General features: G+C 39.9%; 1 protein-coding gene across 3 annotated transcripts; it reads right to left on the bottom strand.

Moving 5' to 3' along the window:
* Positions 1–21: 21 nt before the first annotated feature.
* On the bottom strand, positions 22–23,571 carry CA5A (carbonic anhydrase 5A). 3 transcript variants are annotated; one of them, XM_013197592.3, is made up of 7 exons: positions 23,344–23,571; positions 13,652–13,849; positions 10,301–10,419; positions 8,823–8,918; positions 8,602–8,664; positions 6,579–6,734; positions 22–4,707 (listed from the first exon to the last, which is right to left on the bottom strand). In XM_013197592.3, the coding sequence occupies exons 1-7, from the start codon at positions 23,462–23,464 to the stop codon at positions 4,528–4,530; spliced, it is 933 nt and encodes a 310-aa protein (XP_013053046.1). In that variant the 5' UTR covers positions 23,465–23,571; the 3' UTR covers positions 22–4,527. The 3 variants fall into 3 exon arrangements, with proteins under 3 accessions (XP_013053046.1, XP_047931090.1, XP_047931091.1); XM_048075133.2 differs by lacking the exon at positions 23,344–23,571 and adding an exon at positions 15,249–15,489; XM_048075134.2 differs by lacking the exon at positions 23,344–23,571 and adding an exon at positions 15,245–15,384.
* Between the last annotated feature and the right edge of the window lie 4,363 nt (positions 23,572–27,934).

Here is a 27,934-nt window from a genome sequence, read left to right as displayed (position 1 = left end):
TTACACAGTGGAATAGAGACACAGGTTTCTCTGTTTCTTTATTGCATAGTTGCACACTAATTTAACAGTTTAAAAACACAGCAGCTACAAGTTTCTTTACATCAAGTAAAAACTGAAAAGAAAGGCCTGTATCCTAGGAGAATAAAAAGCATTCCCCGTTACATATGTTGGCCACAAAGACAATTATGATTAGGTAGGTTACATACATTAAAATATACAATGTAATAACTGCCATGAAAACTAGATACACCAAGGAAAGAAAAAGTAGAGATGTGCCAACATGTACAAGTTAAGACATTCAAAATTAGGTATTCAAATTTTAAAGCAAACACTATTGACTATGAAGTTGAACAGAACAAGGGTCCCTCCTTCAAAAGTATGCAGCATACAATTCCAGTACATTAAAACCCAGCAGACTTTTGTGAGATCAAAGCAACCTTAATTTCTATAGCTTTCAAAGCCAAAAGATACACTCCTGTCAGACTTGCAGTAAAAATAACCAATGCAAGCCATCCAGAACAGAAGACAACAAAAGACTGCTCGGGTGTATGTGTTGGTATGTACCTGAAGTGCACTGGTGCAGAAGTTCTTGAATGTAGGAATATGGATCAAATGTCTAATGCCAAGTAAAGTCATTCCATCTATGAAGTTGCTAAGAACAAGATTTCTGTTAGGAGCAGTATTTAAATACTGAAAGGAGGTTGGATCAACACAGATCTATGCTCAGAAGCCTTCTACTCGCATTTCAACAAGCCCTCCTCAAAACGATTTCCTCTCCAGTCTTTAACTCATAATACTTATTGCCACAGGAATGTCTCCCAGTACGGTATTAAGTAACAGAAGTGATTACTATTGCAACAACAAATACAATTGTCTGTTTTGACCCTTTTCAATTGTACCTTCTAATAGAAGAGCCTAAAGATTCCTATGCAGATACCTTTCAAACACAGTTTAACTCAGTTGCGCAAAGTCACTACAAATATTAGCTAACATCCACCAATTCAACCAAATTGTTTTTCCCCATATGTGACTGGAAGAATAAGGCAAAAGAATTATATCCCATCTATAATTTTGTATACACGTGCATACACATAGAATTATTCTCCTTGAAGTTAGCTTTCACAAGGGCAATACAGTCATTATAACATAAAAGTTTAGGAAAAAAATACAAACAGAAGAAAAGCAACTAAAAACAAAAAAGATGAAAGAAACCTTCTCTTTTCATTACTGGTCTGCTAATTTCAACAAGAATCTGCACTGCAGCAGTGATACTGCCCGTCTGTACCGGAGATTCTAAACCACTAACATGTCAATGCAAGACATACTCAAAAAGCAGCACAGTAACTGTAACAGAAAATCCCTGTAAAGCTTATTTTTGTAACACAGTCCAGTTAAATTTTTCTGTGCTGACCTCATTTCCACACATATTCAAAACTCAGTGCTGAAATTGATTAATTTTATGTCAGAATATTTAAATGTGATTTTATATAAATATACAGAGTATAAGTTAACTGTATGACTAGATAATACACCTATTCGCTAACAAAACTTCCATGACAATACTTTAACAGAATAAGCAAACCTCTATGAGAATTTTCTATCTTAGATCACTGACAGAGTATTCAACAACATCTCAGACATCTCAGCATGGTGGTTAACATGCTAAAGAGATTTACCCAAATAGGAAGGAAATTTCCTTCAATGGAGCAAACATGACCAGTGAGAACTTAGTTGGATACGAGCATGCTACAGCATAACAAAAACATCTGAAAATTAAACATTTATCCACGGTAGTTCCCTAAGAACAAAATGTGCATTTTGTATTTGCATATGCCAGCAAAGCTATATTAGCCAGTGAAACAAGCTCAGCAGATCAGAGGTACGCAAAAACTTTGTGAAAATTACCAAGGCAACCAAAAAACTTTGAGCAATTGCATGAAGCTTTTTTTAAAGACCCATTCCCTTGTGATAGGGAGGGTCTGACTGTTTTTAAGGACTTAAACTAATAACCACAAGAAAAGAATTCCTCATAAGGGAGTTTATGTACTAATTCAGAGATGCTGTCTTAACTTGCAACTTTAAGCACGTTAAGTTTTCATGTATGTTTTTAGCTGGTAATTCAAACCGATCCAAATTAGGCCAGGTTGTTCCCTTTATAATCCCAACGGTTTTCCTCTACCAGTAAAGCAAATAGCTGGCTTCTCACTGATCTCACAGAGCTTATTTCAGTTCCCTTTACTGTATCCACCTCAATATTTATAAGGCAGCAGCTTTAAAGATTTCGGTTGATGCAGGCTACGTATATCTAGCTTAGTGCTGTTGAGTCACCTGCATTTTTAAATGTAAAGGCAACATTAGGAGAAAAAAATACAAAGTCATCCTAACTGCTAATAATGGGAAGCAAAAATCTCAAAGACATACAAGATATTTGCAAGGCAGCCAGTTCTCGATCACTGCCATTTTTCCAAGGGGTCCTCCTCAGAAAAAAGCATTTGAACAGCACTGAAAGAAAACCTCCAGTTTAACAATGACTAGATCCTGAGTACACTCAGGCAGAAAGTGAAGGAATTCTCTTCCTAATTTCACATCTGCAGATGTCCCTTCTAAAACTGTTTTTGGAACCTGTCATTCTCTGGAAAAAACATTCCTGATATAGTTCTGTGCACCAGAAACACAGTAAAAAAAAATCTGGTTGATGATGCCAAAGACATACGTGGTATAGTTCAACTAAGCTGTAAGGGTTTGGGAAAGGTGATGAAACTGAAGATACATACTGCCATTTTGAACATACTACACAGTGAAGATATATATATATATATACACACACACAAACACACACTACTACACAGGGAATGGAGAGAGATTTTCTTGTCTTTACTCTAAAGTTAAGTGGGCACATTTTATATTGCCCAGGAGAAAGGCACAACTGTTGCAACCCAACAAACGCCTGAGGTAGAGCTATTAAGGAAGCAAAGGCAGGAACTTAATGGGTTAAACAAAAACATTCAAAAGCTTTAGTGTGACCCTAATGATTTCAAAAAGCGTTAAAGTGCTTTTAAAGTGAACACTTGGAATTGGAAAGTATGGATTCCGAAGTTCTGAATTTATCATTGACAAGCTAGTGTCCTGGCATCGTTCGTACTGAATGACACCAGCAACCAGTGACTGCTTAATGGCAGAAGCGGACCAATTAAGATTGTATCATGGGTTTACAGACAGAACTGTTCCTCATCAGAAAATGCGCCTGTGCATTTTGTACACAAGTTCATGCATAGACACACTGTTAAATACAGTAAAGCGTAAGAAGCCACTGAAAAAGCTGCACTAAAGAAAATTGTGGCTAGTAGTATACTTCAGAGGTAGACAACATTTGTGGCAATTGGACCATAACTTTAGCAGGAGGCTCCACAACTGGCAACTTACGTAACAATTTGTGTGGTCCACAAGTAAGTTTCAACCATCATTTAACTTTGTTACCATAAGGTGCTGTAATATAACCTGGTCCCCAGTTGTCATGAACGTAGATATCTCTTTTAAGACAAAACTGTGGAAAGAGTGCATTAGTGCTCTACAAGTTGCTGAAGAAACTCTCTCAGGTATCTGAACGCCACATTTCGTCCATACTCTGCTAGCACTGAATTAGGTTTCAAAACTAAAATTTTCCCCCAAATCCCACTGAGAGGGGGCAAGGGATCAGCTGGTACCCATCCAGTTTTGTTTTCCCCCGATGTGCTCAGTTTCCCGGGTTCCATGGGACATTTTCACCTAATTCGCTGCTCTTGCCAGTCTTGAGATACCGGTGAATTCTCTTCTCCTGATCTCTTCTCCTGGCACATTATCAACATGGAAAAGTGAAAGCTGCAAAAATTAAAAGCTTCTCCATTTGTTACAAGGTTTTGGAAAAAGGCATCTGGCTTGGGGTATAGATAGAGCAGACAGTCTGTATCATCCATATCAAACACATCATACAGTCAATCTAACAGAAATCGGCTAGATTCTGTGAGCCAGTTTTTTCCTTCTCCTCTTGTCATGCTGAGCACCAAGTCTTTTTGTTGTTGTTTTGAAAAAAAAAAAAAAAGGAAAAACATCTCTGTGAATGTGACTAGAAGACAGTTGTCTTCCCAAAACTCTGAAGCAGTTCCACAAAGGACCTTTATCAGTATTAAGACTTCACACTTCCTGCTTGCTAAAGTGTCTTCAGTTGGGACTATTAATTCATGCAAGTCACTGAAAGAGCTTTTGAAAAGACACAGAACAATTCAGAAGACAGAAAGAAGAAAAAGATCTCCTGCCTTTTTTTCCCCTTTAACTTTCAAAATAGTTCCTTATTGATCCCTGCTTTCAAGTGAGTAAATTTGTTAAGTTTATATCATTTACCTAAAGAAAAAAAAAAAAAGGCGCTTAGCAGAACTGAAACTAGCCAAGTGTGAAACTGTATGGCATACCCACACTGCAAAAAAGGCAAAATAATTACAAAGTAAAGTAAAACCCAGTTACTGCAGTCTGGACTGACATTTCATGGGCCACCTATGGTCTGATCTGCTGGGCACGGTCCGAGTGCTGTGCTTCAATATTCAAGACATGGCTGCTTTGGAAGGATGAACGGACGGTTCGATTCATTAATGGCTGAAGAGGGCGAAAGTTGTCTACCATCCTCTTTTCTTCTTCACCATCTGAAGTAAAGAGCAGCATCCGAAATGCCTCCAGCTGAGAATGAGAAACGGCCAATTTTGTGACTTTGCTAACTGGAGAATTTTTGGAGTACATGACAAAACACAGTCATTCCTGCTTGGAAATTATCAGAGACAATATTACATTCCCATTTTGAGAAATTTTAGCATGACCTTCTGGGACTTCTTTGTCATCTGCTGGTAAAGATTATGTCATCATCCATATCAAGGCAGAAGATGAGCTGTGGACCATATGCCATCTTTAGGCAAACTTGATTTCAAATGTGTCAGGTCTTAGATGGAACCAATTCCCATTTGAACACTGGAACTTAACGCTATCTTTAAATAAATCTCTCCCAACTTCTTAATTTGCACCCTTCCTGGAGTTCTGTTGCATATGTTGACACCCAGAAAAAGAGACAATCTGAACAAGCAACAACAGTTGTTGTTCTCAATAGTGGTTGAGAACTGGGGATTAAAGTGTGCAGCAGATCAGATTTTCAATGCTCACAAAGGCAATACAATGTTAAGTAAACTCTATGCCTTTCTATGCCATAACAGAATGAGTGAAGAAGAGGCAAGAAAATGAGTAAAAGTTTGAACTGGAAAAAAAAGTTATGCATTCAGTTCTCCTTGCTGTCTTACAATCCTCAGTTCTTGCCATCCTGTTCCTTTATGTATACTAAAGCATTAAGATCACATACATGCTTTTTCTTCAGGGTTAAGATTTTACTACCCAGATGGTCTAGCTGCATGCAGAAGTTCTATTAAAAAAAAACAGTATTTTGCCTCCTGTGATTCCACTTGCATTTAATTATTAACCAAAGTCTCAAAAAAAAAAAGTGCAGAAGAAACTTTCTTTCAGTGCTTCAAACCACAAAAAAAAATGTAGATAGGACCATTGCTCATTTTTACTTATTTGCAATCATCGCCAAGATTTGTTCTATGCTGTAAGGCCTTTCCATTTATTCTACTTCTTTGAACAGACAAAAAAATCCTGAAAACTCCCAGTAACAAATGCAGTTGTCCTCCTTCTGACCATTTTTTATTCATCTATACATCTATTTCATGCCAAGCAATAACATCACATTGTACAACAACGTACTAAAATTAAAAATAAGAGGGCATATGATAACAATTCAGGGCTGGTGTCAGAGCAGACTACTGATAATCAACTCCTCCATTTGAACTAACTTCTGTGAATTAGCATTTGCTGAAACCTTTGTTTGTCCTTTTTAAAAGAAAATTTAATAAATATATATTTAAAAAAAAATCAAGGACATTACAGCCAACTACCAAGTAAACATGCCTACAAAAAGGCAAAGGAGAAAACCCAATGGGAATTCTATCTTTGGCCATCAGAATGCCATGTGAATAACTCAGCGCTGCCACCCTTTGGTAGCTTCAGAGCCTGCCCAGGGGAAGAATAGAGAATTAGCCCTTGCAGGCTCTGCAAGACTTCTATGCAAATACAGCACTACCAGGAATATGCACAAAAGGGCAGAGGTCAGAACTTCACAGAATTTGCCCTTTCTCTTCCCTACCTACCACAAGAAGGACTGCACTGTGGTAAAGAGAGCAAATCACACATTTTTCTAGTAAATAACCTTATAAGTTTTCAAGGCATGGTTTTCAGTATAAGGTGTTGTTTATCAGAGATCAGGATACAACTGTTTGGGAAGCTGGAAAAGCATCTTAAACTGGTTACTGCTGAGGTCTTAAGTCTTTCAGTATCTGTTGTTAAGGTGAGGATACCCCCTCCAGACAAAAACTGGTGTGAAGCAGCTGCTGATCTCTGTGTATACACAGAGTTACTCATATTGGGAAGCAGCTACTTCTGTGCATCTTCCCCTCTGTGGCAGCAGACAGTTAAACAGGCATGGCATTAAATGTTAGCAAGAGATTTACCTGATTTTCGTCGACCTCTATTGGCTTCTTCTTAATTATCCATGTGACTGATTCGGTAAGTGGAGGAGTAGTCAAAGAGCCCGCATAGGTCCAATAATCAGGGCATGAAGGTATCAAACAGGAGGGGTCAAAGACATCAAACTCAATAACAGTGTCCTAAAACCCAGAAAGAACTTACTATTAAAAACTGCAATTTGAGAAAAGAAAAAGGACAGAAGATTGAAAGATCTTAACAATGAGATTAAGTACTGTACACGTCTCATGTGCAAAATTATGTGTTGTGAATATTAGTAATAATCTACATAAAATAATAATTTAAAACCTAAAACTTGTAACAAATTGTTAAGCTGGGTTTGAGGCAGAGGCAGCTAGTGAGTAAATATTTAAGTATTGCTGTTCCCCACACAAGCCACTAGGAATTCAGCACAGAAGAAAAAAGGTGTGCAAAGAAGCAACAGACTGCATCTTTGTGAGAGTTGAACAAACATGAACAAAAAAAGAATGAATGAGGGAATAAATTCAGGTAGTTCTGTCAGATGTGCTTAGAAGATCACAAACAATACGGTTTTTCCACTAAATTATTTTAGGCAGAAAGGAGAGGGAAAAGGAATAAAATTCTATTTAAACCACATCCATTATTCATGTCTCTAAGACTGTGTGCTCCCACAAGTGAGATACCAGTCGGAATATAGGAGCTTCAGAACCCATGATTTCCTACACAAATATTTTACTCCTGGGGTATTTCCTGGATATAATGGCAATGCAGGGAAGGAAGATCCTGTTTATCCTGAGATGGGCTTTATCAGTTCCCCACTGAGAATGAGAAATACTGCAGTCAAGAATTCTTTAAAAATAGAAGGTTGGACAAGAGAATCTGTGTGGGAATTTCCATTCATCATGTGAGAAAGGAAGGTGCAAAGACAGAGCAGTTATCAACTGTCCTCCCTCCTCCGCCAGACCAGGATGATATTTCCTAAGGTTTGGTGCTTAAGTCAGTGATGAGGCTGGCAAGGCAACAAGGGCTTTCAAACATTTTAAAACAAGTGTTGATTGAGTTGTTGGGTGACCAACACCTTTGGAAATGAGAATCCTTTTAGAGAAGCCCACATGCAGCTCAATAAAACTAACATTTGATACTATTGTTATTTTTGAAGACCTTATCCTGAGCTTACTTCAAATCCAGATGCTATAAAATACTATATTTTCATAATGGATGTATATTTACAGATTTTTGTAGGTCTCTTTTTGCACTGAACCAATTTGTTTGTCATTCGTCTGGGTTTCCACTACACTGCCATAAATATTTAATTCAGATAAAAACAATCCTCACTGCAATAAATAATGGCACAGCAACTTCAACTGAGTGTGCTTGCAAGCCAGAAATATTTTTGACACATCCTTTTTCCATGTACTTTCAAAATGGAATCAACACTTGGAGGAGTATGAACTGCTTGCATACAAGATCAGAGAGACACAGCACTCCCTCTCCTGGCAGAAGTCAGAACTGAGCTATGAAGATCGAATCACATTGCCTTAGCAGAAAATTTTACGGTTTAAGAACAAGCAGACAATATATTATCTCCTCAAAGAGCAGACAAAAATCAGAAAGTCTTAATTACACAAGAAAAAAACTACCACTTTACACAATGCAGAAAGTTCCTTCCAGAAAGAAAAAGAAAATAGAAAAAAAAAGGATCCAATGGCATCTGTTTTCACAGAAGTAGAAAGGAGGCTTCAGTGAGGAGAATATTAAACGTATACATGCTCTTCTAAGGGGACACAAAATTAAGAGCGCCATTTCTAAAACCAAGGTGTTTGGAAAGCTTGAGGTATACAATCTCCTCCTTTAAAAACAGCATTTTTCTCCAGTATATTCAATAACTTACCCTACACACCGATCAGGCCGTTTGCTGACATTTAAGAAAGCATTTATTAGCATTTTATTATGCCTAAACTATCATTTATGTTGAATAACCATTAGCTATGCTGAAAGATAACTGGTGGGATACTTAAAAACACTTACTTTGTGTTTAACTGCTGGCAAGGCATCAACCAGGGTCTGCAGCCCTTCATGATGTGCTCCTAGCTACAAAAGATGAATAAGAGTTACATTCTCCACATCTTGCTTAATCAGAACTTTGAGACAATCAAAAAAGCCATCTAGAGATATTTTGTACTAAATGTGCTTTAACAAATTAAAACTAAGGCGGCGTCATTACAGCTTACTATACAAAGTGAAATTACCTTTAAAAACACTCCAATAACAGCCAAGCCGTTGCCTTCCATCACAGCTTCTTCAAAAGTTGGGTATACGACAGCATTCCAATGTACTAAATGCAGCTGAAACACAAATGAATGAGAAATCAGCACATGCAGACTGCACAGCAATAGTAGCAAGAAATTTGACTTTTGATCTTTGCTACTTTTGGTCCTTGGCAATTTGCAACACTGTAGTCAGCTACCACAGAAATCAGAGAGCACAAAAATGAAGACCAAAGCGTTATCGGAAAATAATGGTACTGCCCTTCTTTTTTGATGACTATATATTTTAAAATTATTTTTTCTTACAGGTATTTGTGATATTCCTCATGCTCTCAGAGCTCTGGCAGGTATCAGATTTACAACAGGAAACCCTCCTTAGATAAAACTGCTGGAAACTCTCTCCTCCATTGATTCCCTTCTTCCTTCCTACTCTTATGACATGATCTGTTCCCTGTTGTCAGTTCAGAATTTAAACCGTCAAACCCCACAGTGCTCCAGGCTCCTGACATACCCAGCTCTCCTGCTGTATTATCTAATATCTGAAAGAAGGTTTCTGAGATTTTATTAAAAATCCCAGCTGTGCTGAAGTGTGCTGCAAGTTATTATAGAATCATAGAATGGTTTGGGTTGGAAGGGACCTTAAAGGTCATCTAATTCCAACCACCCTGCCACAGGCGGAGATACCTTCCTGTAGTAATAATAAACCTGTAGTAATAATAAACCACCTTTAGCAATCATAAACGAATATTTAGAAATAATAAGACCATGTTTACTAATAATAAGCAAAGTGGTTTTAATGCAGTAAGGATTGGAAGTTTTGGACATCCGCTAGACAGCAGCTGAGATGCAGTGCATTCACCGTACTGTCAAAAGAGATCCTACACTTCACATGAACTCTTAGTTTATTGCAGTTCAGATGTAAAGCACTTTAAAACAAACAACCAAACAACACAAGATGTGAGTTTGTGCATTTCATCTCAGCATTTGCTGTCCACCAGATCTGCATCACAACAGCTGGGACCTGGGAGTTTATTAAGCAAGAATAAATACCTGTCCTGACTGTGAAAGAGTCTGCTTTGTGATCCTTTTCCTCTTTAAAAGGAGGAAAAGCAAGCAATTTGTGCCATTCCACCCTGACAGAGTTGGAATAGCAATTATGCTTCGCTGCCTGCTATTGGCTTGTCCGGCAGCTACCACTGTGGGCATTCATGGAGAAGAAAAACTTATTGAAACTTTCAGTCACGGGGCCAATGTTTACTTTAAGCCCGAGTTCTCCTCCAGAAAATTAAGTCAATATGAACTTACTAACACAAAGGTAGATGAGCTATAGTACCTACCAGGCTTTATCCTTAAGAGTAAGCTGCAATTCTTTGCAAACACAAAGCTTTCAAGCAAGCACAATAGTTACAGACAGCCTGAGATGTAGACTCTGGTATCCGCGTTCAGATTTTTCATCATACCTCTGCTGGGTAAAATTTACTGTCAACTGTGTGCTCTGAACCCCACTCGTTTATAGCTCCCCAGTGGAAGTGGAACTGCTTTAGCCTGTATTGGTTTTCCAAGGGACCTCCGACAATTACTAAAAAACAAAACAAGACATACACTAATAAATATGATTTAGAATTGTCCAGACAAGTAGCATATTAAAAGCCCCCTTCAAATAAATTTGCCCAAAGAAAATAAAATTGAAGCAGTTATCTTACTGAAAGCCTCATGATTTTGTAAATACATCAATGAAAAAAAACTATGCCTGTTTTTTGTGTCCTTTTTTCCCCCCCTGCTCATTTCGTCCTATTTGAACCAGGAATATCCAGCAAAGTCTTCCTGCTAATTATTACATCAGAGCATCTGGTAAATTAGAGACTGTAACTACTTCCAAAGGACTAATAAATATGTAGCTGTAGAGACCAGTTTGCTGATTTTTACTTAACTGTACATCACGCTTCAATTTTACAGCAAACTACCGTATAAAGTACATAATCCCAACACTACTTCTGGAAATAAGTTAATCAGTTTAATGCTAAGGAGAAAAAAATGAGAGGCATTAAAAGACTTCCCCCCCCCCCCTTTTTTTTTTGAATGCCAGCAGTTTTGAAATTCTAACTAGATAGTTATGCAAACAAGTTATGCATATCGACATTTAATTAATCTCATCCACTGCTCCTGAGCTCTTAGCAAAAATACAAAACTGACCATCACTAAAAAAAAATCACAACAGAGTAAGGTAACTTTCAGGGACGGGATGAAGATGAAGCCCGCGCTACCAAGTCAGCATTAAGGCTTCTGTGCTCTAACACTATTAATTCCTGATTATGCAAAGATGCAAACACACAAGCGACTCTCCTCATGTGAATAATCACATTCACTTGAATGTTTGCTCACAAAGTAGGCACTGGCACACGTATATAGAAAATCAAGTTCCTATAGCAGGCAGTAGAAAGTGGCAAGAAAGAAACTTACAATCCCTTTATGAGCATTTTCACCTTCAATTTCCTCTCAATTTACCACAGTTTTGATAACTTTAAAGTAAAATAGAATTAAAAAAAAAAAGAAGAGGAAGAGGAGGAAAGAATCACATCAGCTGCTTGTTTCTTTGCAGAGGAAGCCATTCATGCATACAGACAGGACCACATTCTGTACATACCTTCTCCACACCCTCTTTTTCATCCTCCTGTTCTGGTCAAAAGCAAACACCCCCTTGCAGCACTACCTTCATCTTTTATCAAAGCCTCATTTTGCCTCATCTGAGGAGCTGGGCATTTTTGTCTATCCTGGATGCACACTTTCATCTTCTGTTTCAATTTTGTTGCCTTTTTCTTGTTTGTTTGTTCATTCATAAACTTCCTTCTCTAGATTTCTATTATTGTTAGACAGAAGCTGGCAGAAAGAAAAATGAGAAATAGCAATAGTAAAGAGAAAAGTGGAGGAGAGAGAGGCAGGCAGTTGGAAACGAGACCGTTTATACAGCAACATCCCATAACCTGTTGCTTCTGTCAGTTTAGAATTCTATCGCTGATTTGTTCAATACCATCATTAGCCATCATCACCCTTCATTAACTTTAATTCATTTGAGGAAGATGATGACAACGATGAAAAGGCAGCCATCCAGAAAGAGGCAGCAAGAATGCTCACACAAAGATTTATCTCAAGTGTTTAGTCGTAGACATAAAGCAGAAAAGATCTTTCAGAGCTGTGATGCACTCTGAATACTCAGCCTCTAAAAGGTCCCCGTCCAATTGATGGTCTCAATACTCTTATGCTTGAATTTTTTGTCCCAAATACTGTTCCCGTGTATTTAAATGTTGCACATTTCTTAATCTCCTGCTGGCAACTCCCCTCCAGTACATCAGTTCTTGCAGAGAAAAATGACTTTGTTATCCTCTGAACTGCAAACCATTACACTTTTCAGGAACGCATCAACAGATAGCAGGGTATGGCTGTATAAAGTGAAAGACCTAAATTAAAAGCAAAACAGAGCTAAAATGAGTAAGCAAAAATCTCTGATCAGCTCATTAGCGTATCTCCATCTTAATCTCTCCTCTGACTAATGCAATTGCAGTTTGTATTGTAAAAGCAGATGGCTTCTTCATTACTTATCATAGCCCTGAAATGAACAAGGGTGAGAATACTTCCTGGGTGAACAATAAAAAACAATACAAAAAATAAAAACAAGAACACTTTTCACAAGTCCCTGAAAGGTCCATGCATTCTACCACTACTGCTTTTGCTGCATTGTTTTATCCACCTCTGTCCAAATATCAACCAAAAATACTGATATCAAAGCATTTGTTCGTTAGCACGTTGAAAGTGTCCTTCCCCAGAACACTGCAAAATCCCATAAGAAGTTCTAGCATCTCTCATAGTAAGCAGTCATCATCTTAAACGTAAATACCTCTAGTCAAACAGGTTCAGATTTGCCAGGATCCCTCAATTTTTCCCTCCAAGACAAGTTGAATAATTGACATGAATCATATGTTTCTCAATATCCTTGACCAACTGCTACCACTTCACCTACCATTACAAAATATCCTCTTTATATATAATAGCAACATACTTTGGTAAGCAAGTTTCAAAAGGAACAATCTACCAGTAATCTGGAATTCAGTAACAATATCTTGATTTTAAATCACTTAATTCTACCGAGCATTAAAAAGAAATTAGCTGCTCAGGTCAGAGTGCTTATTCAAAACAAATTGCTGGAATGCATAATTGGATCTTACATGCACAGACTTATGCAGACTATAACAACAGGAACATTTGCACCTGCTCCCTGTGGTCACAGCTCAGTATTATTTAATTTTACAAAAGCTTACTGAGATAAGTATGTATGCTTTCCAAGTGAAAGTCATTTTGCTACTAGTTATTTCACATGCATTACGTATATCTGTTAACACTGCAAAAGAGATAAGTGGTAGATTACTTTATTAAAGCTGAATGATGGAACCTCATTTAAAATTAAGTAGATAACACACATATATGACTGACGATTGACTCATGTAAGCAAAGCTGTGATATTACAAGACCTTACCAAAAGGCTGGGCATTAGGGCTTGTGTAGTAAGAATAAATTTCACCCTACAACAGAGGATCTGTGCACAATGGCCATGGTAATAAACACATAGTAAAAGTTAGGCCCACACAGAACTTCTGTATTATGGTTCCCACCACTGTAAACCTGTGTTTAGCTAGAGCGTTCTACCATTTTCAACATTTGTGATGTTGTTATTGAACCCAAAGGTTTACGGCATGCAAAGATTTCTCCACTCGAAGCATTAACAATACATTAAATAGATCTTTCTGAGTTTTGCTTACTTGATTTATCAGTAGAATCATCGAACTCAACCAGAAACGAATACCCGTTGTTCCAGATGTGAAGACACGTTGTTGGGTCGTAGCAGATTTTCAGAGGCTTCAGAAAGGGGTCATAAATGCTGTCTCTCCACTGGATGTTGATAGGAGACTGTCGACTGCCCCCAGGAATTGAAAGTGGACTCTGCCAAAGTGGATGCACTAGAAGATAATGAAGAGAGTCAGCCTCGAATGAATGATTCCAGAACTCACGACTAAACACTTCAGATTTTTTGGCAAGAAAAGGTGGTTTGGAATATTGGCTCCAAAGGATTAATTCAAGTCAGCTGATGCACGTGAAAGTTTAAAAAAAATAAAGAAAAACATGCCAGTTGTGTGACTCAGAGCTACACAGGGAAGTGCCTTAGTCTGACTTAGATCTTAGTATCTATGGTGACACCTTTTTCACTTGCAAAATACTCTTTGAAGAAGTTGTCCCCATTATTTGTCAGAAAATTGTTCTCCTCGTATTACAAATGGGTTTTAAGGTAGCTTTTGACTTATAACTTTGCCAGAGCCTCACCACACCACTTCAGCTTTCTTTACACACCACTACCATTAACCTACATCAGATGGCACCAGCCAGGATGACTCCTACAACGCAGAAATACTCCCGTGAAGGTGCCAGTCCCTCACCTACGTGCCCGTGCTCAGGGGTTACAGCAGTGCTGAGGGTGCAGTGCTCCTGAAGCGCCCACAGCAATATTGAGTAAGAGCTTGTTACGCAGTCAGGATCTAAAGCTGATCTCTACACCAGGAAAACCCTAAACTACCACTTTTGGGGTCAGCTTGGGCATTTCAAGCTTTCACGAGCAGGGCAGACGCATTTACGTGGTTTCCTTGGGATTTCATTCAGCTTAAAAACACAACCGAGAGCTACGTGGATTTGGGGAGCCCTTGTTCACCTGCAGCCCCCAGACATCGATGACCCACGGAGGTTTTTGTGCCTTGTCCACCCGTTGACCCCAAAATACCAAGGCTCCGAAGCACTGCGCTGCTGGCTGCTTCAACACAGCCGCTGTATGGCCCTTCACAAGGTGAAAAAATTACATGAAACTGAATCTTCTATCAAACCACTCACACGAGGGGCGATTAAACAACCTTCCCCCTTGGCTTCCTCAGCAAGCGGCAAACTTTATGGGCCTGCACAAGGTCACCGCACACACGTAAGGCAGCGGCAGGGGAGCAAAATATCCTCCAAAAGCGCCACGGCCGCCTGCTGTCGCCGTCACTGCCGTTTCCTGATGCTTCAACGCAGGAACCAGAGACAAAGCGAGGCTAAACTTTCTGCGAGGCTAAACTTTCTGCGAGGCGAACCCCTGAGGAGCCCGGGGGCGGCTGACGGGGACGGCCGTGGGGGGAACCGGCCGGGGAGCCCTCAGAGGGGCTGCGGGATGGCAGGGGCGGCACGGAGGTGGGCTGCCTCGGAGCGGGGGTAAGGAACCGGGCAGGGACAGCGAAGGGGCTCGGGGCTGAGCCCCGCTCTCCTCAGGCGAGGGGAGCGGCTCAGCGTAAGGGGAGCCCGTCCCCGCGCTGAGGGAGGGCGGCGGCACTCACTCACGGGCGTTCCGCAGGCGGTAGGAACAGCAGGCACCCAAGCTGCACCGTCGCGTCCCCCGCCATGAAGCGGCGGCCCCCAGGGCCCGGCGCAGCAGCGGCAGCATCGCTCAGCACCTCACAGAACCGCTCGGCACCCCGCCGGTCGCCGCCCAGCCCAGGCCGGCACGGAGCGGCCCCTTCCGGCACGGCCCCGCGCCCCGCCCGCCGCCACGGCGCCCTCAGCGCCACCCGGTGCCCCTGAGGCGAAGCCGGGCGGGGAGAGCGGCATCTGCAGGGCCGGGACTTTTTTAAGGCTCGGTATTTAGCCGAGTTTTGTCCCGGGGCAGTGCTAGAGAAGAGACTGCGGTTCCCTGTGGGTGCGTGTTGGCCATTTCCTATGGTCAAGCTAACCCATGTGTGTGACTCATACAAAACATGTATTTCCTCTGAGGTAAAAACTGCTAGGCCTTGCTTACATGCCTTAGGATATTAGCAATCAGTCTTATTTAGTTAGTTTTGCACCGGTAGCAGGCTTCAGTTTCTCCCAGCTGAAGGCAGGAAGGCCTTCAGCCTGATCCCTCTCCCACAGAGATGGAGCCCCGCTGTGCCACCCCAAATCATGCAGTGAAAAGTTAACGTTATGGCCGCTTTACCTATCTGTATCTGCCCCAAAAGCTAAAAGTCAAAATACCCCTGTTAGGGGGATTGTAAAAAGGGCCTATTCGTCTAGCATTTGTCTGAAACTGCCTGAGGCAGGCCTTAGATAAAATGGTAGTTAAAACCTTTATAGTTAAAACCTTGGTTAATTCAGGCACATTTTCTGTGTTACAGCTGCCAGTGGGGAACACAAAGCAGAAAAAGAGAAGTACATAGAAAGCTGATAGCGTTGGCGATAGCACAGAGATGAAGTAAGTGTTATGATTTTGGCTGGGTCCATTGGGCAGGCAGGAGCAGAATGCCATACCTCAACTCCAGGCCTTCATCTTACCGCATGCTTTGAATCATATTTATTTGTTAGTCTATTAAAAAAATTTTGCAAATCTTATTTACCTTTTGGAGACCTATAGTCTTGTTAGGGTCAGTGCTTTTGAGTTTTAGCGAGGAACCTGACATAGCACTGAGAATATTTTGCTGAAATGGAGACGACTAGCTATTCAACTAGAGTCAACCAACAAGTGATTGCAATACTGTGTAAGAAGTCTCCATTGCATCCACACTATAATATTTATAAAACACCCCTGAACTGAGTAAAAAGAGGTCAAAATCTGGCAATTGGGAAATGAACAAAGGCCATTGGGAAATGAACAAAGACAAGCAATGTGATCATATGCAAGTATTCGGATTTTTTGAATCTGTGTTTGAAGCTCATTTTACTTCCACCCACATCTAGGTATGCTTTCTGTTAAGTGCAGTATTCTATTTTATTTTTTATAATATTTAGTTGCAAACACAATGAATTCTTGGTTTATCTGTTAATGTTTTTCAGGATGGCTAAGCTTATTACCATCCACACATAGCTTCCTACAAGTTAAAAAGAAGAGATAGGCATTTGATAAAACTGAAAACAGTTGCTGCCCCTGAAGGTCATTATTCATTCAGGCTTAATCACAGCTCAGTAGTTTACTGATTATGCTTATGCCCTGGTATTCAGCACAGGTCAGATGTGTTTGTTGCTGAAGCTGCTTATGAGCAGCAGGTAGCTTCTGGTTGTGAGGACAGCCCCCATGAGCTTTGTGCTTGACTGCAGCAGGGAACACTGTCATAGCTTCGGATATTTGAATACTGAGTATAAACAAGAGATACGTCTTTTTCCTCTCATCTGTTAAGAAAACAAGCTTGTCATTTCTTCATATTCAATTCTTCTATGACTTGTCCTTGAATCACAGTTAGCATTCTTGGGCCACTTAAAAGTCATGCCTACCATATTAACTAATTTATTTATACTCTATATCAGTATAGATGCGTATTGTTGCAGAAACCGTAACCTGATTTCTGTGTAACTATCACTTTTCTGTATGGGAAAAGCAATTAAAAATAAGCCTCAAGCTGCACCTAGTCTGCTTTACGCAGTGTCTTTAAGATGACCAAACCTTGTCAAGCTTTTTGGGGATTTGATCCTGCAAGGTTTTGAAAATACAAAAATTTATTATAGAGCTACTTAAGTTGTGCAGAGTGAGTCAGTTCTTGTGGGTTGAACAGCACAACCAAAGGAAAACTCTTATAGCACAGGTGTGCAAGAAACAATTGGCTGTTCAGCTGCAAAACTGAAAAGAAATAACTTTGCCCCACAACACTTTTGTTTCCCTTCTGAATCATCCACAAAAGCTGCATCCAGTTTACATGTGCATGCTACGTCTGAGTATAAATTTCAGTAAAGCCTGAACATTTAATAATAAAAAAAAATATCTCTAGGGGGTTGAAGAAAACCCTTCAAAATACAAGCTCAGTGGCAGTGAGGTGTTATTTGTTTTGGAAATTACAGAAAAATGCAAAAGCTAGGTGCAAAAGGAAACATAAGCCCTAAACCTTGTTCCCAGCACTCAGGAAGGGTGGCCAAAATCATCTTTTCTAGACCATTTCAGAAACAGAACTTTTCCTTGGCAGCGTCCCAGTTACAGGAGGTGTTTTATGCCAGACAGGCATGGCTCTCATGTAGCAAGCTAGAGAACAACAGCAGCCAGAATTGCAATATGTTTCTTTTGTTCTTACGTTTTCCGAAATTGTTGTTTCTGGACCACATGGGAGGTTTCATCTATGCCCTCTCTTGTTCCTGAACTGAGCGTGCTTTCTGCATAAGAGGAACCCCACAACCAGAAATCTGACAATTAGCCTATTGGATGAGTTAAAGTGATACAGAAGCACTGTGGAAAGCAAAATAAAAATCTTATCTAATACGTCTGTTTTAAGTGGGCAAATTTAAGTGCAATGTGAGAAGTAAGATAGCGTGCAGTTTGTACTTTATGCGTGTCTCATGTATCATCAGCTCATTGAGGATGGGTCTAGTCTATTATTTACCTTTGTTACGTGCATATCTATGGTGCTGTCAGAAGAGTTATAGTAAATACTGAATACTGTAATATAACAAAAATGACCCAAGATGCGAGTCACCCATGAAGAGAGGTCTATTACAGGTTTTTTTTTAACATTTCCAAACAGACACAGTGATGTTCCATTTAATTTTACAGTATTTGAAGTCTTCTTATATTTGCACTGTTCTTTTTTCCTACCTTTCCCAGTTGAGGCAGATACAATGGCACTGACTGGATGGCTCTGTACTTTGAAATGTTTTCTGTAATTATTTGCAGCTATGGATACTTTAACAGATCTGTTTTTGTTTGTTGTTTTTTTGTTATTTTTGAGTAATTGTTAGACAGTTCACTTAGCATTGATGCAAGTGTCAAAAGGTTCAGGGTGGGAGTAAAGATCCAGATTAAAACAGACGTTGTGCATGTTACTGGATTGTTATAATTTATAACATGATTTCCAAGAAGGCATCTTGAAGGTGACAGTTCTATGGTAAAAATCCAGAATAAGTTCAGTTAAATGAAAGGATTTACTGCCAATTTACACTACTGTAAACTTGATTTAAAGAAACAAAGCATTTTTTGATGGTTTACTAAATCTAGTTTGGCAAAGCCAAAATAGTTTACAGTTCTATGAAATTCCCTTAAGTATTGTGGGGAGGAGAGAGTTGTCACATATGGGATATAAAATTAGAAGAAAGAGTACGAAAACTAATTCAGGTAGCTGTCAAGTAAGAATGAGGGGTAAAGCGACTCCGCTTTAGTGGATTTTAGTCTTTAAGGTTTAAATCTTTAAAAAGGATAATAATAATAATTGAAAAAAGACCTGTTGAATAAAGCACTTTGTTCATATAGGGGCTTTCAAACAAGCTTCACCCTGCTCTGAAGTAGAACAGGGAGGGCAGGACTGTGGGGGCAGTTGGGAAACCGCACCCGCATGAAGGAAATGTGTTTTTGTCCTAAATTGAGCAGCAGTGCTTTCCATAGCAACACATTCTGAATTAGAAAAATAAAAACAAACATTACTGAAACTCGGTAAAGAACCATATAAACTTTAAAGGACCGTGGCTCTGCTTCAGCCACTTGGATTGAATATTACAGAGGAAATCCAAGATAGGTTGATTTCTTTGAGGTTTTTTAGTATGAATCAAGATTTTGGATGATAACAGCGGTGGTTGGCTGTGGTTCATCATGACAAGGCGTTGAAAGTTCTGCTGAATTGATGTCAGAGTTGGACTGTGATGTAGGCCAGTTTATTGATAAACAGTCCAATGCTTTTTATCAAACGGATGCAACTGACAGAGTACTCTAAGCTCAACAGGAAAGCAGCAGCAGATTGTGAAATGCTGAGCTTTTCTCTGCTTCCAGAATGTTTGGCTGAGATAGGAGCCTGGATGAGAAGGCAGTGGCTGAGGCTAAGTCCAGATAAGAAGAAGGTAATTTCAGTTGGCAAGGTAAAGCAAATAGGGGCTTTATCTTTTCCGTATAAAAACATTTGCTAAAATTATGCACGCAGGCTTAGAAGAAACCTCACGGACAATTCGCGTCTGGTTACTGCAATTGGAGGTGCAGTCCTGGAGATGGCACACCTGGATCGCGTGTCACTGCTGTACGTGGGCATTTAAAAAAGAATGGAAGGATTCTGCTTTTCTTGTACCTTCTTCTCAAAGGATAGGAAAGAAAAAAGCCTTTCAGTTCTGCTCTGGCAGTAATTATTAGGATGAGGGTGTACTCCATAGCCTTAAAATCCTTACGGAGAACATTTCCAGCTACTCCTTGTCTATTTTGTTAAAAGGTATCTGAAACTACCACCTCCATCTGTTGTTAGCAGATATCACAGAGCTTACTACAGGCATCCACATAGTACTCCACATCATTAGAAATTGTTAACGTGTATCCTTTGATTCTCAGAATTGCTTCTACAGTTCTTTCCCAGTGAATTGCATAAAAATACTTTTGTACTCGTGGGGTCGCAATGGGAATCCAGAAGAGACACTGGGAAGCGTCAGTCTTTGCATTGTTTTATCTTTTATTTATTGTCATAGCAGAAGTCCGAGCTATCACCACCCAGCTTGGTGAAAGACTCCTGTGAGTGGGAAGGGTAGGGGGGAAAGGTAAAAGATGAAATTCAGGAAAATGGTAGTGAGAGTGATGAACATTAAATTGAAGACTTTAACCAACAGCTCAATAGCCTAGCTTTACCAGGCTTCAAAACATGGACCATTTTTTCCAAGTCTTTGTCGCTGAACGGGCTGTTTATGCTGTCATCTGTGCGGAGCTGAACGTAATTGGATGTGCTTTTTGCTTTCAGTGCGTGTTATGCACAGGGTCTAGCCACCAGATGGAGGAACCCACAGGCTGGCTTATTCAGAGCTAGCATTTATTCACTGGCAGCTGAAACCAACCATTCCAAAGATGGTGTTTTTCTGAATCAGTTTGTTTTGGCATTTCCTGCGTGAATGTCATGGAATAGAGAAAGATTTAAGTAATCAATAGCGTCTGTCTTAAATTGAAGAGGAATGTGAGTAAAAACAGTTAGCATTTGTAGTTAATTTAATCAGTAGTGGTCTTGTGATCGAACAGCCTTGTATGAGCTCTTCCTGGAACGTTTGGTAGCACAAACTGAGTTTTGATTTCTCAGTGCAGCTCCCAATGGACAAGTGTTCACAGGAAAAAAAACACGGCATCATTTAGCCCCTTATTGGGAACTGACACGGATAACCCCCAAAATAATGAGTTTCTCTATCACATGTCAAGACAGAGATCTCAGCCCTTCTCCACTTTGCCTTCTTACTCCACCAAAGGATTTCAAATAATTTTCCTAGAGCAATACCGTTACCAATTAAACAGAAATGCCACACTAATAGTAATATGTTCCATTTCTGAAGTTTTAAATTCTATAGGCCTTAAGGTTTTGTGGTATATTAAGACTGAACAGGTAGGAAAGTGAGGAACTGTGCATAGGGATTCTGTGCTGCTGATTTTTAGGTTTCATTACTTTTTAATGAAGGGTCTAGATTTATATTTTCTCTATGGCTTCTGCAATCGGAAGTCATTGGACTTGCAGTCTTAATTTATTACTTCAAATATAAAGATGAATAAATAACAAAGTGAGGATACAGAATAATAAGAAATCTTTTTAACCATAGTTACAGTAGATTCTCCGGATTTCTCCTCTGAAGCAGTAATTCATATCACTGCACACGATGAGCAGTATGGTATGAGCCCAATCATTACCCTTTTAGGCACAGGTGTTGGTTTTAGCTGTTGAATCTCAAACATTAAAAAAGTTTGCTGATAATTACAGGTAAAGGAGTGATACAGATGTTGCTTGTGACTATTAGGATATGTTCTCATGTGTGTACATCCTTGTGCAAATGGGTGTACCTACAGTTGTACAGGCTTCTAATTAGAGCCTCTAATCTGAATTCGTTAGAAAAGCTGCTAGTACATACACCTAGTTAATACACTTAATCTGAATTTCGTAGAAAAGCTACTGTTTTGTAAGGCTAAAACATTGTTTTTATAAATATTACTGTGGGGCTTTTCTTTGACTAGACGAATGTCTTCATTTTTCATTATTAATGAAAAAAACAAGTTTCTAAACATGCTTGTAAGTGGAAAAAACTGATAAGGAAGGGAGTTTAAGGAACTTCAGTGTATTACTAAGAAAGTACTCTAAACATGTCAGAAAAGGAAAAAATACTGTCATGGATGCATACGTGACTTACATTTTGCATTAGGAACATGTTAATGGTTCTTCTTGTGGACGCTTCACTAGCAACAAAATCTAATGCTAATCTTGCTTCTAGAATTGGGCATCTTCTACAGATTTTAAAGGCACTTTTTAAATGAAGGTGAAAATACCGTTATGTTACTTGATTGAATACCCATTCTGTATTATATTTTCAGAATAAAACACGTTTTCTGTTCTGAGGAGCAAAAAAGGGAAAATTTAGACTGAGAACTCAGACAGATATTGCATACATTCTATAATTATAAAAACTGCTCTTTTTTCTCATGATTGATAGAGAAGCTTGCATATTATATCTTACATACAGCTTCCATGTCTGGGAATATATACACAGCACACACTGCACTCGGCAGCTAATCTATCTGTTTTTCTGAAGTGCTGGTCACTTAGTGGCAGAAAGTATTTTGGTGTCACCTTCCAAAATGCACTTACAAGTGTAGAGCTGTTAAACGTGGATGCTTATTGAATATTTCTTGTAACTTTCAGGAGAAACAAAGCCTTGTGCTAGTCTCCATCCATACTGCTTTGTGTTCTATCTGCCACATAAGATAAAATCAGCTGTTTTCTCATTATTTAAGTAAATATAAGTTTTATCGTTTGATAATTTAAATAGAGGAGAATCACATTGTAGTTTTCAAGGAGGAATATGGCTATTCTTTGAGAAAAGTAAGCTAAATATTTTTACAGAGGAAAAATAGTGGAAACAAAGGGATTTCTTAGATGTAAAATGTTACTCTTGACTATTGCTCCAGCTGCCATTATCTCCACACGAGCGAGTAGACGTGTAATCTCTGGCTGGCCTCATCACAAGTCATATCTGAAGATAAGTTAACCAGCATTTTAAATAACTAAGCCTTTGACATTTTAGTTTATGCATATATTGCACCTCAATAAGTCATTCACTGTAGATCTCCTAGACCCAAAATTTCAAGGGCTTTGTGGTTTGTACTTCTGTAGGGCCTTATTTTCAAAACTGAACATTGTAGTGTCTATTAAAGTCACCCAGAATCAGTTTGTATGAATTTCATTGGAGACAGTCAAAGCCTTGCTTGACAAAATTGTTTTAAAGCCTATTTCTTCATTAGAGTTAAGTTAAAATCACAAACTTAACGCACAGAAATAATGAACAATATTTTAATTGTGCATGTGGAGAGGAATCACGCAATTCAGTAAGGTATTTCTATCTCTCCTTTCTCTCCTTCTGTTCATTTTTTTCTTTAATCTCTCAGTCACATTCTCAAATTTCCCTTTTTAGTTACCTGACGAAAGAACAACAATTACATTTGTTATCTTTGTACCTCTGCATCTCTCTTACACAGGTGACAAAATGAAATACTTACACGCATCATTCCTGTCTTTATGAGTGCAGGTAGCCAGGCTGCAGAGTCGTGCTGGCGGACTCCAGAGCGTTTTCAGCTGCTTGTATAAATGTACCAGAGTATTTGTCTTCACGTTATTCATTATTATCACCTTGGAACTTGAAAACTTTGGTTAGTCAAACAGCCAGAGGAGCTTTCTGGAGTCTAGCAACCTATCAACACAGAGGAAAAAATGCTGTGGACATACAGCTTCAAGGGATCTCCAGGCCTATTTATAAAAAAAAATTGAGAGCACCCTTTCCTGGTTGGAGAGAGGGAGCTAACCAAACAGTTAATTTTCAACTTATCCCTGGAATGGCTTTTTTCATTGGCTCTAATTTAGTTGGAGGCTGGGCTAGTTGGTAATTATTTGTGCACTTTCCGGGCTTTCTCTCATGTGGCTCCAAGAATACCAAAGGGTTACAAAAACCACTCTTTTGTATGCAAGGAGAGGTTTCTTATCACTTCTTCACCCTACATTCTTTTGAATGCTGATAGCTAACAGTTGCTATCATTGACAGTTGTGGTTCTGAGGAGCGGTGACCGCTCAAGCTGAGGAATTTGCAGAAATCTCGTAGATACAAAGGCTTGCCCAGCAGAACAGGCGGAGCAGCCTCCTACAGAAAAGCATTGCAGCTCCTAGCACGTAATACAGTATTATTGCACCGTCAGGGTGAAGAAACTCTTTCTGAACTATAAGGTGTCTCATAAGAAGGATCATTTCTTACAGGTTAGAAACAGGAACAGACCCAAGGAACCATCATTACCCCTCCCACTCACTTAAGCTCAAAAACCACTTTGGCTCAGCCCTCTCCAGTGGGGAGAACAGGGTTTCCTGACCTGTTTCTTAGGGATGAAAGCATGAGGAGAGTTACTCCCTTATTTCCACGTACAATTCTAATAATGTTTGTTAGCTGATGTGGAAGATCCATATTTAAGTTACTCCCTTGCACTGTGGGACGTTTCTGTCACCAGATTGGCCTTCCTGCCCTAGCTGCAGAGAGAAGCACTTCTTACAGCTGTAGACCAAGCAACTCATTTTCCAGGGACTTTTTTTGTGGTGTTATTACAGGCCCTTTAGGATTAAGATGGAATGACATGAGAAAAGAGTGCCTGGGCACGCCAGGGAATGAGAGCCAGCCCTCTGACTGTGCCGCGGTCACTCTTAGCTCAATGCCCTCACCCACAGGGGCTGAGCACAGCAGGCAGAGCTGGGCACAGCTCAGTGGCCATCAGCAGTCCCAAACGCAGCAAGCAGCAGGTCCAAGGTCCAACCTGAGAGCCTGGACAGGAGCAAAAGGAGACAGGGCCAAACGCAAGCAACAACAGGGGTCCGAAGTCCTTCTTGGAGACAGGGCCAAAAGCAAGCCTGAAGACAAGTGCCCCAGCAACAAAACTTAAAAGGGCTGAGCCTGAGCTTAAACAGCCTCCTGGGTCATGGGTGGGAGTGTGGTGTAGGCTCCTGGTGAGCCTCAAGGCCATTAAGACTTATTATTGGCAACCTCAGCCTCAGGTTTTGTAAGGCCTTTAATAATTCTTACTTAAGTATTTGTAAAATTCATGTGGTCATTTTCCTCCGTTAAGCACATTGGAATGCATATTGTGAAAGCTACAGAACCTATCAGGGACAGAGCAAGCTGAAATGATAAGACTATCATACTAATGATAAGTATTCTGACATTAAAAATCAGTCCTTTCTTAATCCATAAAATGACATGTAAAGAATTTTTCACTATGTGTTTTTATGTAACAAATACTGGTATTTTGAATTAGAAACTTATTTGCTCATTGACATTTTCATTAAATACACGTGTATCTGTCATCTCTTACTGCCCAGTGGGTAAGTGCAAGGCTTAGGCTCAGGGAATCCTCTTTAGTATCCTAAAGTGGCAGGCGTATCTGTGTTATTTACTATTCCAACACCAACTATGTAGGAGAGTCTTTCTTAATAGTTGTTGTTTATTACCTCAGCTGCGTGCCTCAGAGTGTCTTAAGAGCAAGCCACTGTTAGCCAAGAGTTCTGTCTGCAAAAAAAGTGCAAAATCAGACTTCTGGTTTTGCTCGTAATTGTGGATAATCACGTACGTGGAGTGTAACTGGATACAATGGAAATGTGCTTACTTAGTTTTCGCAGGAACTGGAGAAGTAAAAATTGAGAAATTTCTGGCTGTTACTACCTGTCTGACTTTACTGTAAGGGCCTTCAGACTGGACAGAGAGGATCAATATTTGTTTTCTTTCTGATGTTTACTTGAGGGTTGCCAGTATGTACATTCTGTAGTCATTTAATTCTGTGCAGCCTTATCAACATTTTGATTCTGCTGAAGAACTATTCAAATCGCTCTGAATCAACAGCTTTCTTTCCTGAAAGAAAGGTGGCCGATGCACTGTATGTACTTTATTATTTACAGCTATTTCTGTGAAGTCCGAAGCTCAGTTCAGAGCCAGCAGGGAGCAAAACCTTGTTGCTTTTAGGACAAGAAGTATGGAAGTTAAGTGCAGCCACTGGAGAGAAACGCGTCCTCCTTGCTGAAATGCAAAGCCTAGACAGCTCAGAGTATAATCAGACGTGAGCACATTAACAATGTGAAGGAAAACTGTTACACCTGAGATGTTCTGCTCTTCTTTCCATCTTTCAGTTCCAGTTTTTGGCTTTGTTTCTTGGCCATGGGGCACTTAGTTCTCCTTTCACGGGAGTCCGTATTACAATATATTTTATCTATCTTTCTGTCCAGCGTGCTGTCTCTCACCATTTGGAATTCAAGCTTCAGAGAAGATAGAGGAAAAAATCTCTTAATTTCCCGATTCATGGAATATTTCAATCATAGTGTTTGAAGAAATCTGCTTCTCCTGGCATTATGCTTGCAAGGGTGTTCCTGTGCTAATATTGCCTTAATTGCAACATTGGCAAGCCAAGCCCAAAAAGTCCGGGGAAAAAAATAGGCTTACAATTTTACTATAGTTAGAAAGATATAAAGTGATTTCATAGTTAACATTTTCCTCATCTAGTTACGGCTTTATAACAGCTGACAGTATGATCAATCAAAGGGTGGGAAGCTGCGAGGTGTCCATGGGAAACCTCTGCAGCGGCTAAAAATATCACCTGGGGTAGCTGTCACAAGGCAGTCAGATCGTTTCTCTGTGGGCTTTCACACTCATTTCTCTGTGGATTGGCACACGCTTCCCATGGGTTACATATTACTTCAGCCTAAGGAGAGCTTTTCTTTCACATCCAGAACTTGCTAGAACTTTCGTTGATGTGATTGATCCCTCGCCCTCTAACCACCTCTGCTCTCTCCAGTTTTTTGTTCTCTCTCTTGCAACAGGGGGCCCCAAATTGGCCAGAGGATTCCACATACGTTCCCACAAGCGCTTAGGAGGGGGGGAACGGTCACTTGTCTTGATGTGCTGGCCATGCTCTTTCTAACGTAACCCTCTGAGCTGTTAATTCGCATCACCGCGAGGTGCATTGCTGAGCTTCTCAGTCAGTCCCTAGGCTGTACCAAACGCATGGGAATACACCAGCCAAAATGCAGGATTTTGTGTTTGTCTCTGTTAAATTCCTGAGCCCATCTGGCTTGTTGGCACTGCTCTGAATGGTAACCCCACTGCCCTGCACGTCAGCGAGCGTGGTGTTATATGGAAACTGCTGATGGGACTCCCACCACTGATGAAGGTTTACGCTTAATTTGTCGTACCTTTAACACCTGAAAAACAAGCTACCTTGCAAATAATTTGAAGCAAATGTGGGTCTGGGATTAGGAGATAATCTCGGTGGATTCGAAAAGACTGATGATGATAATGGTACCTGACCAAGTAAACGTGGGCTGCAGCAAACCTGAACAAAGCTAGCAAACAAGCAAATACTGGGCAAAGATATCGGCCGCGTAACAGAGGTAAAAGGGCAGCAGAAACAGCTGTGAGCATGATCCTGGGAAGATCACAGATGGGCAAAGTACGAACACAGAGCTTGTTAGAATGACAGATTTCTGAGAAGGGGAATAGCCTGCTATCATTTTTTTTTTCCATGATGTATTCAGGGAGATGGAACAGTATGTAAATACGTAAGAGAACATTGAGATCATGCCTGACCCTTCTCGCCTTATTTCTCAGTCTAGCACAGATGACCTTACACACCTGTGAACTTTGACCAACTGGGTAACCAAATGGGGAACAATGTTTTTCTCTCTGCTTCGAGAATTCAAGGCCTTTTCTTCTATCCTCATTCATGAAAATTAGGAGTATCTTCAGGGAGTGAAATGGAGTTTACTCAGCAAAAACAAAGAGTGATAAGAGTCAGAACAGAAAATGTCTGTGTCTTGTCCTAAGTCATGGAGCTAGCTGAAGTGGATTCAGGAGTAACACCCACATAATCCTAACCTGCTTTCTGTAAAAAAAACCCACAGACTAATTCTGAGAGAATTGAAAATGGATGTGATATCTGAAGAATCAGTGATGAGGAAGGGTGTACTCTCATGAGGAAGACTGATAACAGGCTTCAACAGCAGAGATTTCCTGTCAATTTATAATTGAGAGATGCTACAGCAAGTTTACAGATAGCATTAGTATTAACC

This window comes from Anser cygnoides, chromosome 12 (assembly GCF_040182565.1).
Source record: "Anser cygnoides isolate HZ-2024a breed goose chromosome 12, Taihu_goose_T2T_genome, whole genome shotgun sequence".
NCBI classification, from domain to species: Eukaryota; Metazoa; Chordata; class Aves; order Anseriformes; family Anatidae; genus Anser; species Anser cygnoides.
This window is presented reverse-complemented; position numbering and strand designations above follow the sequence as displayed.

Excerpts from the sequence above, each read along its gene's own strand:
- CA5A (XM_013197592.3), bottom strand. The coding sequence starts at position 23,464 with ATGAATAACGTGAAGACAAATACTCTGGTACATTTATACAAGCAGCTG. Across the intron at positions 8,665-8,822 it reads TTATTGGAGTGTTTTTAAAG|CTAGGAGCACATCATGAAGG; the intron begins GTAATTTCACTT and ends CATCTTTTGTAG. Across the intron at positions 4,708-6,578 it reads TAGAGGTCGACGAAAATCAG|CTGGAGGCATTTCGGATGCT; the intron begins GTAAATCTCTTG and ends TCTCATTCTCAG.